This window comes from Typha angustifolia, chromosome 6, assembly GCF_048772165.1.
Source record: "Typha angustifolia cultivar Huaian chromosome 6, ASM4877216v1, whole genome shotgun sequence".
Lineage (NCBI taxonomy): Eukaryota > Viridiplantae > Streptophyta > Magnoliopsida > Poales > Typhaceae > Typha > Typha angustifolia.
Genome location: NC_133244.1, coordinates 7,201,513 through 7,218,169, shown reverse-complemented (window position 1 = coordinate 7,218,169; position 16,657 = coordinate 7,201,513). Strand labels below are relative to the sequence as shown.

Here is a 16,657-nt window from a genome sequence, read left to right as displayed (position 1 = left end):
AATTTAATCTAGATTAGTGCGTTGTTAAGCATGCCTTAATTGGTCACCAACAAACGAAAGGATAAGAGGAAATCATTCTCGAAATCAATCCTCCCCTCTCCTAAAGCTAATCAAATAATGTAATTTCGAACCCAGTTTGGTTTGGGCAGCGCATGTGTAAAAGGATTAGAATGAGAGAATTGTGTGTTTCACTAAAATGAATCAAGTACATAAATAGGAGGAGATTACAACAATCTCTCCTATAATTAAGCTTGTCTATCCAACATATTAGAATAGTGTTGCTATATACAAGGAAAGTAAATAACAAACAGATTAACCAAATCAATAATAATAGTAATAAAATTTGATTTTGAAATTTATTTCCTGATTTTGATATTTCTTTCCAATACTCCCCTTCAAGTTGGAACCAAATCTGATTTCAATATTTCTTTCCAACAAACACCATTCTTAAGTTGGAATCAAATATGTTTTCAATATTTTTTTCCAACACTCCCCCTCAAGTTGGAGAGTGGATATCCTACACGCCCAACTTGCGTACCATAGGTATAAATATTTCCTTTCCCAAAGGTTTAGTTAACAAATCTGCCAATTGATTTGCTGAGCCAATATGCTTGGTAATTATTGAACTATCTTGAATCTTGTCTCGAATCTAGTGACAGTCCATTTCTATGTGCCTTGTGCGTTCATGAAAGATTGGGTTTGCTGCTATATGGAGAGCAGCCTTGTTGTCACAATATAAGGAAGCAGGTCCATGGTGAATAAGGCCTAAGTCTCCTAATAGGCACCGAAGCCATGTTAACTCACAGTAAGCTCCTGTCATTGCGCGGTATTCCGCTTCGGCTGAAGATAATGATACAGTTTTCTGTCATTTTGATTTCCATGAAATTAGTGAGGACCCAAGGAACACATAATACCCTGTAGTGGACAGTCTAGTGAGAGGACAACCTCCCCAATCTGAATCACAGTAGGCCCGGAATTTCAAATCATTTTTTAAAGAAAAGAATAGACCTTGACCTGGAGCACCCTTTAGATATCGAACAACGCGTAAGGCCGCCTCCATATGATGTCTTCTAGGTTGATGCATGAATCTACTCAAGACATGAACAGAATAAGTGATATCAGGTCTTGAAACTGTCAAATATATCAGGCGGCCCACCAATCTTCTATATCTGCCTGGATCTTTAAGCAATTCATCTTTATCTGACAGTTTTAAGCCTCTTTCCATAGGAGTGTCCACTGGAGCAGCATTTAATAGACCTGCATCTTTGATTATTTCTAATGCATATTTTCTTTGTGACATAAAAAATCTCATTCCTAGATGCAGAGATTTTTAATCCTAGAAGATATTTCAACTCACCAAGGTCTTTAAGATTGAAATTTTTATGCAAATGCTTCTTGATGGCAGCAATACTGTTTGGATCATTTCTAGTGATCAAAATGTCGTTGACATAAATTAGGAGAATGGTAAAGGACTTGCCTTTCTTTTTGGTGAAGAGGGAGTAGTCGGCTCGTGATTGTATAAAGCCAGCGGAAGTGATGACAGAAGAAAACTTTGAAAACCACTAGGGGGAGGCTTGCTTCAATCTATAGAGCGATTTGTGTAGACAGCAGACGAGATGTTCCTCCCCCTATCTCCGAAGCCCTGGTGGTGGAGACATGTAAATTTCTTCAGTCAGGTCACCGTGGAGGAATGCATTGTGGACATCAAGCTGATGAAGTGGCCAGCCCCTGGCAGCAGCTAAGGCAAGAAGACAGCAAACAGAAATAATTTTTGCTGTGGGAGAGAAAGTCTCGTGGTAGTCGATGCCCTCCATTTGGGTGAATCCTTGAGCAACCAAGCGCGTCTTATGTCGCTCTATTGTGCTATCAGAGCGACGTTTGATCTTGTAAACCCACCGACATCCTATAGGTTTCTTGCCAGCCGGAAGAGATGTCAGACTCCATGTGTCGTTGGCAGCAAGAGCATCTAACTCAAGCTTCATTGCATCACGCCATTGAGGGTTGGTGATAGCTTCATTGTAAGAGGTCGGTTCTCGCTCTTGACTGATAGAAGCAATAAACGATTTGTGTGCAGGTGTATAGCGATGATAAGAAAGGTAATTGGTCAGTGGGTACCTTGTCCCTTTGCGCGAATCTGGAGAGGAGAAGGTGACTGGATCAGAGGGAGGATGCGTGACGGTAGAGCAGAGGTAATCGTTGAACCTCACAGGTGGATTAGATTGTCGAGTGGAGCGGCGGAGAGGAACATTGGTTGGTGGTGGTGGATCGGATGTTCCGGTAGAGGGAATGGTGGTAGTATGGCAAGGTGGTGGTGGCGGGGAGAAGGTTCATGGGTGAACAAATTTCAGGTGGTTGTATGTGTGATGGTGGTGGTAGAGTTGTGGTGGAGGGTGGTGAGGTGGGTGGGTTAGGTTCAAATGATGGTAATATGGTTGAGTTGGGTTCAAAAGAATGGTCATATGGGCTTATGGGACTTGCATCATCTCCCTTTGATGGGCTTGTTGTTTGGATCAAAAGAAAGGGTAGAGAATAGGTATTATTTGGAGAATAAGGAAAAATATCTTCTTTAAAATGGACATCTCTACTTGTGAAAATTTTTTGTGTTAATAAATCAAAAAGTTTGTAACATTTTTGACCTATCGGGTATCCAATGAAAATGGAAGGTGTAGCTCGGTAGTCAAATTTATGAGAGGTATGAATGTTTGTGGCATAAGCCAAACAACCAAAAACTCGTAGATGGGAAAAAGTAGGAGATTTTGAGTAAAGAAGCTCAAATGGTGTCTTATCGGCTAAAATTGGGGAAGGTAGCCGATTAATGATATGAACAACAGTAAGAACACATTCTCCCCAAAATTGGAAAGGAAGATTAGCTTGAAATTTTAATGTTCTTGCTACTTGAAGAATGTGACGGTGTTTGCGTTCCACAACCCCATTTTGTTGAGGTGTGTATACGCAAGAATGTTGAAAAATAACACCGTTATCTTGAAAAAAAGAACGAAGAGAGATAAATTCGTCACCATTATCACTTCGAACAGTTTTGATGCGAGTTTCAAATTGAGTAGAAACATAACTGAAAAAACGTTTTAAAAGCAGTTGTGTTTCATCTTTATGTTGCATCAAAAATATCCAAGTAAAACGTGAAAAATCATCGGCAATGGTAAGAAAATAATGAGAACCAGAAAAGGAAGGATGTCGATAACGACCCCAAATATCACAATGAATAACATCAAATGATTTAATAGAGAAAATATTACTGACATTAAAAGGTAAACGGCTTTGTTTGGCAAGTGGACAAATAGAGCAAGATTTATTGAAATTAGCAGAAAAATTTTAAAAATTTCAATTTAATAGTCCACTAAAGCCTTGGTCTCTTAAAGGAAAGAGATCACTAAAGCCTTGGTCCATTGTATTAAATCAGTAGAGATTTAATATGGGTAGACTTATCTGAATTAATTTAATATAATAGTCGTGTATATTTAATGGTTGTGATTTATGCTCAAAGTTAGTTAAATACAAATTAGTCTCTCATGAATCATGATTGTTCAAAATGAATGTGATGGGAGCTAAGTAGATATGCATGATTAAATGCGAAAGGGAAAGAAGATAAGCATCACATTGTAGAGATGTGAAGCTTAATAAGACCTTTCAACTACTTGGTGGTGGTCACTTCTAAAGACTTTTTGCAAAAAGAAATACTTCAAATCAGAATCAAGCTAAATGGTTAAACTGTAATTTAGTAATTCTTAATCCCTATAAACATAATGGATACTGTTGTGCTTAATTGAGCCGGTTTGATTATCTAATTTTAGATAGTTTACTCTTAATTGTCTAACACTCGGTAGATATTGGAAGAGGACATTAGAGTCGGGCATTTACCACAATAAGGACAATTTACACTAAGGATAATTATAAAATATAAAAATTATTAGGTTAAGTTCGAAATAAATTATCGTGAAATTATTACATCTTGAATCATCTAATTTCGCTACGTGTTGAGTATTTGAGATCCTTCAACAGCATCCTAAACGGATAGAATTCCTCCGGCAATTTATCCAATTGAATTTTAAATCTTGTCAACTTTTTGAGTGTATCCATGAGACAAGTAGTTGCTTGTACGTTTTGTTTGCAGACCTTTCTGCACCACTCGACTGAACTTTTAGAGAATATGTAGATAAGTGAGAAAATACTTAGAAATTTTCTATAAATTTTATAGTCTAAGTGATCTGAGTGAGAAGGAAGGCATGGAGAAGAGCAAGAGAGCTCAGAGATGGTCTCTCTCCGGTATGACTGCTCTCGTCACCGGAGGCACCAAAGGGATTGGGTATTAATTATTATTTTGTTCCCCTTATTAATCTTATTATTGTTCTCCAGTGTTTATATGGTAACATTAATCTTGTAATCATTTACAAAAGACTAAGATTAAAGAGCTTGCAGGCATGCTATAGTTGAAGAGCTAGCAGGGCTTGGAGCAGTAGTTCATACTTGTTCACGGAGTGAAGCAGAGCTGAACAAATGTTTGCAAAAATGGGCAGATATGGATCTCCTTGTAACTGGATCCGTTTGCGATGTCTCCTCTCGAGCTGAGAGAGAGAGATTAATGGAGCGGGTCAGTTCTATTTTCCAAGGGAAGCTCACTATCTTGGTAAGTCAGAAAAAGTCATAGAAATTATATATTTGATTTTTATAAATTTAATCCATCCATTTCGCTTTCAGTGGGCAAGTACCATGTTGATGAATTAAATTAATAATAACTGTAAATAACTTAATATAATTGAGTAATTAACTAAAATTAAAGGACAAACTATGATTTTTTAATTCTTAGAGAAGTGAGAGTGTTGAACTCTGGAGACTAATACAATATAAATTTCTTTAACATATCAAGTACAATTCCATTAGTGATAAATTAAGAGTATTTTAGATTTTTTAATTATTAACTGTTTAAAAGTAATAAAATATTTTTTATTTCGTTAGCTTCAGTTATGTGAAAATTACGTAGTAATAATTTTTTTTTGAGATATTAAAATTAAAATATAAGGTGAAATGAAAAATATCCATACCGTACTACTGTATGTGAATGATAATAGTATTTAAATTTCTCAAAGTGTTCTTAGAAATCCTTATTTATTTCAATACCATTACTGGACTGAACTTGCAAATTTTGGTATTTGAGAAAAGAAGCTTCTCGTAATACTTTGCATCTTTGCAGATTAATAACGCAGGAACGTCCATTGCAAAACCGACTCTGGATTGTACTGCCGAAGAATACTCCTACTTAATGTCTACTAATTTGGAGTCTTCCTTCCATTTGAGCCAAATGGCTCACCCTCTTCTCAAGGCATCAGGGAGAGGAAGCATTGTGTTTATCTCCTCAATTGCAGGGGTGATGGCTTTCAAAAATTTATCTATTTACTCAGCAACCAAGGGTAGATAAATAACTATTAATAACAAAGTTATATATATATTTTTTAATGAAATAAGATTAGCATAAATTTATAAATCTTAACTTTGTGGTATTATATCAGGAGTACTTAATCAACTTACAAAGAACCTCGCGTGCGAATGGGCAAATGATAGCATTCGAACAAACTGCATAGCACCAGGTCCCATCGCAACCTCGTTATTGAAGTCGGTAAGATTTCTCATTAAAATTAAATATGTTTTGCTTCATTCTACCCTCTTAAAATTTTAATTAAATTACATTATAAGCTTTATTAATAGAGACAATAGAATAACTTTATAGCATTGTTTCTGTTAAATAAATAAATATTCAAAAAATCCAAAGTAGAGGGGCCTGAAATGTATCTAATTGTATAAATAAATATTCTATGATAATTTACTTTAATTTAACAGGTGTGTAATAACGAGGAGCTCCTAGCAAAATCAGTGTCACGTATTCCTTTAAGACACGTGGGTGAGCCAGAGGAGGTGGTGGCACCTCTCACGGCTTTTCTTTGCATGCCGGTTGCTTCCTATATTAATGGTCAGATCATTTGCGTTGATGGAGGTCGAGTCGTTTATGACTCTTAAACGAAGAATAAGTGCAAGTTAATAATAGAGTTAACTTTAAATTTTTAAATAAATGTTCGAGTGGGTCATTCATTCATTGGACACTATTACTCATCAATAACATTTCGTATGTCCCTTTTACTCTCTTGTTTTATAGGCCAATGCATTGATCACATTACATAATTGTCACTCAATTATTATTAAAATATTATAATAGCCACTGCATTCTTTAATATAATATAATTGCCACTATCATATCATCTCGTTAGTTAAATCTAACTAATTGTTGTTAAAAAGCTACAACAAGATAAGAAAAGAGATACTTTTTATAAAATATGTTCCCTTTCTTAACTATATATTAAGAATATTCGGTCATATTCTACCTAAAACAATTCTAAAAGAGCCGAAGGACTCCAGTGGCAACCATAATATTCTATAAATATAATGGAAACTATAATATTTAAAAAAAAAATTGGTTAGTAATTATGTAAGAAAAAGTTCAAATATAAATTAAAACTTACATTTTTGGCCCTTCATATATTCCAAATGGCAAAAAAAATTTAAAATACTATGTTATTTTCTTTAACTCCTTTATAATAAAATCTTTCGCCTAAATCCTTGTTGCGTCTTCTACGCCTCCTCGTTCAATCACTCTCGTCGCCTTTACTTCTTCTACTGATCTCCTTATTGAAAGAGAAGAGAGAAGAGAGAAGAGAGAAGAGAGAAGAGAGGAGAGGTTATTAGGAAGTATACCAAACAACTCTGGTTATAAGAAAATTTGTATGTCCAAGGTGGAATAACACCAAAAGAGCATACGGTAAACTGAAAGAATATCATTCTTAACAACTTAAGTTTTTGAATTAATTAATATAATTAAATAATTATCCATTAATAAAATTTCTACACTCGGGTGTGGGCGGTGGTTTTTTCTTTCTGGGAGTGGAATTCGTGTCAGCTGTTTGCTTTCTAAGTAGTAATAATATTATTATTTTATTAAAGTAATATTGAATAGAAAGGTCCCAAATTTGATTGATAGACCGCAGTAGGTGAGAAATTATGCTGTTGACCTTTTGGGCGCCACTTGGACACTAGTTGGAAAAATGATTGCTATTCTAGAGGCTAAGTAGAGTTATAAGTTTGAGATGGAGACGAAGTAGGAGATGGAGACGGAGACGGAGATGGAGATGGAGACGGAGACGATGACAGAGGAGAAGAGGATGGAGAAGAGCAGCAGAGCTCAGAGATGGTCTCTTGCTGGCACGACGGCTCTCGTCACCGGAGGTTCCAAAGGAATCGGGTAATTTTTCCCTAATTAATAAAGTGCAAAGTAATATATGTTACGAACTAGATCCCCTTCAATCTAAACATAAGTAAATTATAAAAATTTAAATAGTGACTATAATTTTATATCAATCGGATGTCTGAATAAAAATATATACTTAAAATACTAAAGCAATATTAATACGGGATGAAATGGTCAATATTCAATGTTTGTGGCTACAAGATAAAAGGTAAAATTAGAATTTTCAATTTAGATATACTCATTGGAAAATGAACGACTATGATTAATTCATTTATACTCCTATAATTTTATTATTTATAAATCGAGTTCTATAATTTAACAAATAAATCGAGTTTTATAATTTAATAAATATACGCAAAGAAAATATTATTCGATTAGATTTAAACTAATACCGTAAGAATATTATGTTAATTAAAAATATTTTATTTTAAAAAGACCTAAAATTCGCTTAGTATAAGTTATCTTTAGTTTAATTGGGTTGAGTTTATTTTGGTTGGGCTGAGATTGTATATGCCTTAGTTGAGAATATTTTTATAATTTTCTTAGTATAAATAATTTAATATAGATATTTGATTAAATTTAGCTAACGTATATAATAGCAATGTGTTTTCTACGCTAAATTATAGGACTTGATTTATAAATAATAAAAATATAAAAAATCTTTAAAAAAAAATAGAAGAGCTAAGTCTAAATGAAAAACAAATGTAGTTTATTAAATATGCTAAACTTAAACTAAAAAAAAAAGAGAGGCTAGTTTAGACCTAGTTATATATATATATATATTCATAACTACTAGATTTTTGATTTAATTGTTTAAAGTTTGGACTTGGTCAAGACTCGAGCTTGACTCAATTTGAGCTGAGTCAGCATAGTAGAAGCCTCTCGTATTTAACACATTTGTAGGTGTCCATAGCAATAGTAATCTTATTTTTATTTACAAGGACTAAGATTAAAAACCTTACAGGTATGCTATAGTTGAAGAGCTAGCAGGATTTGGAGCAACAGTTCATACTTGTTCACGGAACGAAGCAGAGCTCAACAAATGTTTGCAGAAATGGGCAGATATGAATCTTGTTGTAACTGGATCAGTTTGTGATATCTCCTCTCGAGCTGAGAGAGAGAAATTAATGGAGAAGGTCGGTTCCATCTTCCAAGGGAAGCTCACTATCTTGGTAAGTTATTAAATGTCGTGGGAATTTATTAAAAATATCATATGTTTTACTTTTATTATTATTCACACCCTCCCATTGTAGAAGTTTATCAATTCAATCCATGCATTTTCCTTCCCGTGGCAATAACTTAAATATCACTGAGTTAAAAAGTGAACTAGAATTAGAGACAAATTATGATTTTTTTTTTTTAACAAGTGAAAATTTAACAACATAAGCTCCATCAGTGCTCTTTTAGATCTTTTTAGATATATTTTAATTATCAATGTCTAGAAGTAATAAAAAATTCTATATTTCTTTAGCTTAAGTTATGTGAAAATTAAGTCATAGTATTTTTCTTGAGGTGTTATAATTTAAATGTAAAGTGCTGTATGTGAATGACAATAAAAGAAAATAGCAGGGTGTTGTTATTATTTAAATTTCTCAAAATGTTGTTAGAAATCCTTACTTATTTCATTACTACTGCTGGGCTTTGTTGGTATTTTAAAAAAGAAGCAGCTCGTAATACTTTGCATCTTTGTAGATTAATAATGCAGGAACGTCCTTTGCAAAACCAACTCTGGATTGTACTGCCGAAGAATACTCCTACTTAATGGCTACTAATTTGGAGTCTTCCTTCCATTTGAGCCAAATGGCTCACCCTCTTCTCAAGGCATCAGGAAAAGGGAGCATTGTGTTTATCTCCTCAATTGCAGGGGTGGTAGCTATCAACAATTTATCTATTTACTCAGCAACCAAGGGTAGTAGATAAATAACTAATAGTAGCGTAGTTGTATTTTTTTTTTAATTATGAAACAATATTAGCACAAATTTATTAGTCCCAATTTTGTGATATTATATCAGGAGCGCTTAATCAACTCACGAAGAATCTTGCATGTGAGTGGGCAAAGGATGGCATTCGAACAAACTGTATAGCACCGGGTCCGATCACAACTCCGTTAATGAAGTCGGTAAGATTTCTCGTTAAGATTGAATATATTTTGCTTCATTCTACCCTCTTAAATTTTAAATTTTAAATTAAACTATGATTACAAGTATTATTAATAGAGATAATAGAATAACTTAATAGTTTTACTTTTGTTAAATAAATAAATATTTAAAGAGAGAGTTTATAGTAGCTTTGATACTTGGTGATACCCCAAAAAGAATGTTCCGAGGGTAAAATAGTTTTATCCTAACTTTCTAATTTTTAACATAGCAGGTGCTTGAAAATGTGGAGTACAAATCAAAGGAAGTGTCACGTATTCCTTTGGGGCGTGTGGGTGAGCCAGAGGAGGTGGCACCTCTGACGGCTTTTCTTTGCATGCCGGTTTCTTCTTACATAAATGGTCAAGTTATTTATGTCGATGGAGGTCGAACAATCTATGACTCTTAGAAATAAGTAATATGTATAACCAAATGCAGACTTCATTTTGAGAGGGGAGCCCAATATCATATTAATTATAAACTTTGTATCGTTGAGCTATTTATAAGCATAAATAACTAATAAATGCCGATTTCTTCTTACATGAATGGTCAAATTATTTATGTAGTCAGAGGTGGAACCATTTATGACTCTTAGAAATAAGTAAATATGCATATAGGCAAATGCAGACTTCATTTTGAGAGGGGAGCCCAATATCATATTAATTATAAACTTCGTATTGCATAAGCTACAGTGAAGCTTATCCAAATCCTAAATCTCGTGCACCTGCACTCGATTTTGATTTTAATTTTTTTTTAAAATTTTTGGATGTTACATCTACTACTCAACAGATAAAATTATTTTTAGAAAAAAGAATTTTAAAACTTAGTGTTTATTGTTAATATTCCACGTCACTTTTAGAGCAACTACAACCAGGCTCTAAAGCTAACTCTAAATTTGGAGCTAGCAACAGTGGAGCTTTAAATTTGGAGTCCTGCTCCATTTGTCATTTCAACCTTTTGAAAATACTAAAATTATCTAATAATTATTATTTTCAATAATTTTAATTCTATTTGTATTTTTTATTAAATAATTTAGTTAGTTAAACTGAGTATATAATTAGTTTTACTAATCGGTTTTTAACAAAAATAAACCATTGAAAATGTCTTATCGAGAATTTTAAAATGAGTCTAATATTAAATTATTTTTGAGTTAATTTAAATTTATATTTTATTATTATTTATAAAATTGAGTTTAATAAATTACGTGTCATAAAATATAATTACTCAAAATTATTTTCCAATGTAATTTTGATATTTTTAGTTAATGACATGTAATGCTTATTTCGATGTTTATTTCGTGTAATGTAATTTCGATGCGTTTAATTATAAATTTAGTAATTTAAAATTACTTCCAAAACTATTGAATATTAGTCTTATTTTAAAGATCTCGATGAGAGTTTTCTAACAATATATTTTTTTATTAAAAAATAATAACACTAAGATGACATATTAAATAATTTAAAATATGTAATATAATAATATATATTATATTATTATTTTAATAAATATGAAAGTCGGTGCGTTGGAGTGCATCGAGCTCTTGCTCCATTTCTCGCTCCATATTTGTAGCCTTTGTGGTTAAAGATCTCTTAGTCACATCTCTTGGGCGAATATATGGACTAGGCTTAGATTTAAGTAATGTTTTGGTTAAAATCGTGCCTATGATTTAGGTGTTTAGAAACAAACAGCATAGCACCAGCTCTCGTCACAACCCTACTAATAAACTCAGTAACATTTCTTATTAAGATTAAATATATTTTACTTCATCTATCCTCTTAAATTTTAAATTAAACTAGGATTGCAAGTATTATAAATAGAGATAATAGAATAACTTAATAGCGTTGCTTCTGTTAAATTAAAAAATAAATAAAGAGAGAATTTTTGGTAGCTTTTACTCTTTCTGATACCAACCAAAAAATGATGTTTAGAGGGTATTCTAGTTTTTATCCAAAGTAGAGAAGTTGAATTATATTTAACCCTGTAAATAAATATTCTATGTCAATTTAAACTTTTTAAACATCAACCCACTGTCAATTTAAATCCATCACATTACGGCTTTTCTTTACATGCTAATTTCTTTTTATATAAATGGTCAAGTCATTTGCGTCGAGCCAACTCTTAAAAATAAGTAATACTAATTAAGGCAGGTGTGTTGAAGAAGTTCGAGGTATTTATAATTCCTAAATAAATAATACATGCAAAATGATAATATATGTTATTGAAACTTACATTTTTGACCTTACTCTATCCGTTTAATTAAGTGGTATTACTTATGACTAAAAATATTTTTTAAAAATAATTAGTGTAAATAAATTGCAATTTTAAAAATAAGATATCTATTTTCAGGACAAAGTCATTAAGAGTTGGGCATCTATTACAGTAAGGATAATTTACACTAAGGGTAATTAAGAAATATAAGAATTATTAGGTTAAGTTAGAAACAATTTCTCTGAATCTTCACATCTTAAATCAGCTAATTGCGTCACGTAATGAGAATTTGAGATCCATCAACATCATCCCAAACCGATTGGATTCCTCTTGTCAAATGTTAGAACAGTCAGCTTGAATTTTAGATCTTGTCAAATGTTTGAATATATCCATGAGATCAGCAGTTGGTGACAGATTTTGTTTGCTAACCATTTTGCACCACTGACTGAACTTGGAAAGAAAAGTGGGAAAAACTTGAAAAGCTTGTAGAAAAGTGGGACAGAACTTAGAAACGTACTATAAATTTTAGAAGCTAGGTGGAAGACGAAGGAGGAGGAAGCCATGGAAAAGAACAACAGAGCTCAGAGATGGTCTCTTGCCGGCATGACTGCTCTCGTCACAGGAGGCACCAAAGGAATCGGGTATTCTTTGTTTTTTTTTTCTTTCTTTCTTTGTACCCCTTATTAATTTTGTTATCATTGTCAAGTGTTCATAGCAACGTTAATCTTGTAATCATTTATAAAGGACTAAGATTAAAGAGCTTGCAGGCATGCTATAGTTGAAGAGCTAGCAGGATTTGGAGCTACAGTTCATACTTGTTCACGGAACGAAGCAGAGCTGAAGAAATGTTTGCAGGAATGGGCAGATATGAATCTTGTTGTAACTGGATCAGTTTGCGATGTCTCCTCTCGAGCTGAGAGAGAGAGATTAATGGAGAGGGTCAGTTCCATTTTCCAGGGGAAGCTCACTATACTAGTAAGTTCTTGGGTTGTTAAAACTTCTTATATATTTAGATACTGTTACTAGACTCAATTTGCAAATTAGTTATAACAAGAGTGGCTCATTAAAACTTTGCCTTTCAATTTGTAGATTAATAACGCAGGAACTGGCATTGTAAAACCGACTCTGGATTGTACTGCCGAAGAATACTCCTACTTAATGGCTACTAATTTGGAGTCTTCCTTCCATTTGAGCCAAATGGCTCACCCTCTTCTCAAGGCATCAGGAAAAGGGAGCATTGTGTTTATCTCCTCAATTGCAGGGTTGAAGGGTTTCAAAAATATGTCCATCTACTCAGCAACCAAGGGTAGATAAATAACTATAAGGCAAATTTGCATATAATACTTTATTTTTTAATGAAATTATAGTTTACTGTCTATATTTTTACTACTTATAAATCAAGCTATATGATTTAGTAAAATACGTGTAAAAAATATTTTAGATTGGATTTAAACTAACATTATGAGAAGATTTCATTAGGTATAAATATTTTATTTTTAAAATGACTAAAATGCTCTTAGTATGACTTTGTTGAGGATATTTTTATAATTTATAGTACAATTAACGTAACACAGAGGTTTGGTTAAGTTTAATTGACAGATCTAACAATATAGTGTTTTTTTGTACATATTTAATAAATTATATGGCTCAATTTGTAAATAGTAAAAATATAAGTTGTAAATTATAATTTCGTTAAAAAACATAGTGTTATATGCAAATTTTCCTAACTACTGATAGCATAGTTTTAATTTTTTTTATATATGAAACAAGATTAGCACAAATTTATTAGTTCTATATTTATAATTATATCAGGAGGACTAAATCAACTCACAAAGAACCTCGCATGCGAGTGGGCAAATGATAGTATTTGAACAAACTGCATAGCACCAGGTCCCATCACAACCCCCCTATTGAAGTCGGTAAGATTTCTCATTAAGATTAAATATATTTTGCTTCATTCAACTATCTTAAATTTTTAATCTACATTACAAGTATTATTAATAGAGACAATAGAATAACTTAATAGCATTGCTTCTATTAAATAAATAAGTAAGTACTCAAAGAGAAAGTTCATGGTAGCTTTGACTCTTTGTGATGCCAACAAAAAGAAACGATGTTAAGAGGATACAATAGTTTTTATCAAAAGTAGAGTAGTTGAATTGTATTTAACCTTGTAAAAAAAATATTCTACGTGAATTTAAACTTTCTAACTTTAATTCATTCAGGTGGTACTTCTTAATGAAGAGCTCAAAGCGAAAGAAGTGTTACGTATTCCTCTAAGACGTGTGGGTGAGCCGGAAGAGGTGGCGCCTCTCACGGCTTTTCTTTGCATGCCAGTTTCTTCTTATATAAATGGTCAAGTTATTTGTGTTGATGGAGGTCGAACCATTTATGACTCCTAGAAATTAGTAATACTTGTGAGATGACGTAGTTGTAAACTGTGCATGATTGGTCAAGCTATTTATAACTTCTAAATAAATAATACAAGCTAGGTCATCACATATGTTAGAGTGAGACAGAATAAAATTATTTTTTTTAAACTTACATTTTAGACCTTCATACAATCCAATGCCCCTCTAAATTTTAAATAGCTGTCGCTATTTTCTCTTTTTGACTTTTTTTTTATAAAGGATTTTTTTCATATGTATACATAATAAAAATCTACCATCTTCCCATATGTTAACTAGCTATCAGGCTTGACTAGCGGCTCGGGCTCCACTCGACTGAAGGTCGAGTCCGGCTTGGCTCGGTCAGAGCTGATCCGAGCCCGAGCCGTTGTAACAGGCTCGAAATTAATACCAAGCCGAGCCTGAGCTGGAGTGGGCTCTCTCAGGGTCGGCTAGATAAGCTCGATAGCCTGACTAGTTATAACTAAAGACACGTGGCATAAAGAAATATTGCCACGTGTCCATCACTAACCCATACGCTCACCATCCATCACCCTCACCTATCCCACCCTCACCCATCACGTCACGCACCCCGTCACGTCACCTTCCCCATCCTCACCCATCAGGCCATCACCCTCAAGTCCCTCACCCACCCTACCCTCACCTTCACCCTCACCCTCATCCACCCGATCACCACTCTTAGCCTCACCCCAAGCGCCGTCACCTCCTCCCTTTCCGTCGAGCTCCATCAACAAGCCACCACCACAGCACCACATCCTCCTCTCCGTCGGCCTCGTCCTCGTCCACTCCGTCGGCTTCCTCCTCCACCTTCATTCACCATCTCCTCGTCGTCGCCTCCTCCTCTATCTGTCTCCAACTCTGACAAGCCGCCATCCACGCAGGCACCGCCTCATCCTCTAATCGAGCCCGAGTTAGGCTCGGTTCGAGTTGAGCTGAGCCGAGCCTGAGCAAAATTCGGTTCATTCAAACTCAGCTCGTTTACACCCCTAGTGTTAACTTGCCAATATTCATTGCACATTTTGCCCTAATGCCCCGCTGCAATATTTATATCAATGGGTATTATATGGTACAAACAACTCTAGTTATAGAGAAACTTTTTATGTCCAATGCGGAGTAATTAGCACTAATGACATTAGTGACTAGTAACACAAGTTAAACTATAAGAGAATTTTAGAAAACACACCCTATATTTTTTTTCTATTTTTTTTAACATTTTGTATTTGAATATTTTGTAACACAACCTCTTTTCTTTCCAATAATTTTTAAATAATATTCTAAAATTATTTTGACTAACTAACATTAATCTTGTTATATATATAACTTTATTGGTCAAATTACTAAAATAATCTTAATTTATTTTATCTAATCCACGCTGGCCAAATCAAAATCGTCTTCCCGAGAATTAAACACTCTTCCCCAAAACTAAACCATACCGTACTAAATTCTAAGTCCTCTGTTTCAAAACTGAACTCTACCAAATTAAATCAAAATTCTTTTTCTCAAAACTAAATCCTACACTGTTAAAATTAAAATCTTCTTCCTAGGAGATAATTTAGATATTTTATAAATTACTTAGTATATTTTAATATAATACTTTTTTTGTTGATACTTTTTTATTTAGTTATAAATGCTCAAAAATAGAGTGTTAATCAACAAATAGAGAATATATAATTTGTGATTTGTACAATTTTCAAACTAGAAAGAATATCATTTGTTAGGTTTATTTGTGCTTATGTAATTAGCAAATTGTATTTCAAAATATTATTTATATTAATATAATGTGTCTAGATTTTATGTATGAGCATATGTACAAAATATGAGGTATTTAATGAAGAATATTAAAATATAAGATTAATTTTAAAATCAAAGTATTCGAAATGATTTTAGAATCGTTATTGAAGTGCTTAAATGGTGTCATAATGGTTGAAAAAGTACGTAATTTTACCTAAAGGCACAAGAAAAAGCACTCTGTATTCAACTGTTTAGTTTGTCATTTGAACAGGGCGTTAGAATGCACTTGGCGCGTTCGAACGCAACCCGCCGACGTACACACATACAGAGGTAGCATTCACATATACAAAGGTTCATATTTGACCCTTCACGCATGTTCATACTTCAAGTTATCATGTTCGAACACAATTAAACTGCAATCGAACACACCGACGTAATTTGCAATTTCTAGAGTTATATGAGACATGTTTTGAATATGATAACTTGAAATGTGAACAAGCTGTGAACGATCAAATATGAACATTTGTATGTGTGAACACTATATCTGTATGTGTTCTAACCCTAGATTAGGGCTGTCAGGCTTGACGAGCAGCTCGGGCTCGGCTTGGGTGAAGCTCGGGTGAAGCTCGAGTCCGGCTCGGCTCGATCAGAGCTGAGCCGAGCCCGAGCCATTATAATAGGCTCGAAATTAATATCGAGCCGAGCCTGAGCTGGAGCCGGCTCGCTCAGGCTCGGCTCGATAGGCTCGATAGCCTGAGTCCCTATGACTAAGGACACGTGGCATAAGGAAATATTGCCACGTTTCCTTCACTAACTCATTCTCACCCGTAACCTACCTCAACATTCATCATCCTCACCTACCCCAC

At 33.8% G+C, this 16,657-nt stretch overlaps 2 protein-coding genes and 1 pseudogene across 4 annotated transcripts; all 3 read left to right on the top strand.

Annotated features, from left to right (window-relative positions):
• Window positions 1–4,117: 4,117 nt before the first annotated feature.
• On the top strand, window positions 4,118–7,180 carry LOC140761148 (tropinone reductase homolog At1g07440-like). Of its 2 annotated transcripts, none has more exons than XM_073098351.1 (5): window positions 4,118–4,321; window positions 4,435–4,642; window positions 5,207–5,423; window positions 5,523–5,629; window positions 5,851–6,147. In XM_073098351.1, the coding sequence occupies exons 1-5, from the start codon at window positions 4,242–4,244 to the stop codon at window positions 6,025–6,027; spliced, it is 789 nt and encodes a 262-aa protein (XP_072954452.1). In that variant the 5' UTR covers window positions 4,118–4,241; the 3' UTR covers window positions 6,028–6,147. The 2 variants fall into 2 exon arrangements, with proteins under 2 accessions (XP_072954452.1, XP_072954453.1); XM_073098352.1 differs by lacking the exon at window positions 5,851–6,147 and adding an exon at window positions 7,043–7,180 and having other exon boundaries at window positions 4,122–4,321.
• LOC140761146 (noroxomaritidine/norcraugsodine reductase-like) lies at window positions 7,167–9,984 on the top strand. 2 transcript variants are annotated; one of them, XM_073098348.1, is made up of 5 exons: window positions 7,167–7,303; window positions 8,274–8,481; window positions 9,002–9,218; window positions 9,322–9,428; window positions 9,680–9,984. In XM_073098348.1, the coding sequence occupies exons 1-5, from the start codon at window positions 7,167–7,169 to the stop codon at window positions 9,851–9,853; spliced, it is 843 nt and encodes a 280-aa protein (XP_072954449.1). In that variant the 3' UTR covers window positions 9,854–9,984. The 2 variants fall into 2 exon arrangements, with proteins under 2 accessions (XP_072954449.1, XP_072954447.1); XM_073098346.1 differs by having other exon boundaries at window positions 9,677–9,984.
• A 1,039-nt stretch (window positions 9,985–11,023) lies between these two features.
• Window positions 11,024–14,216, top strand: LOC140761757 (noroxomaritidine/norcraugsodine reductase-like; annotated as a pseudogene).
• The last annotated feature ends 2,441 nt before the right edge of the window (window positions 14,217–16,657 follow it).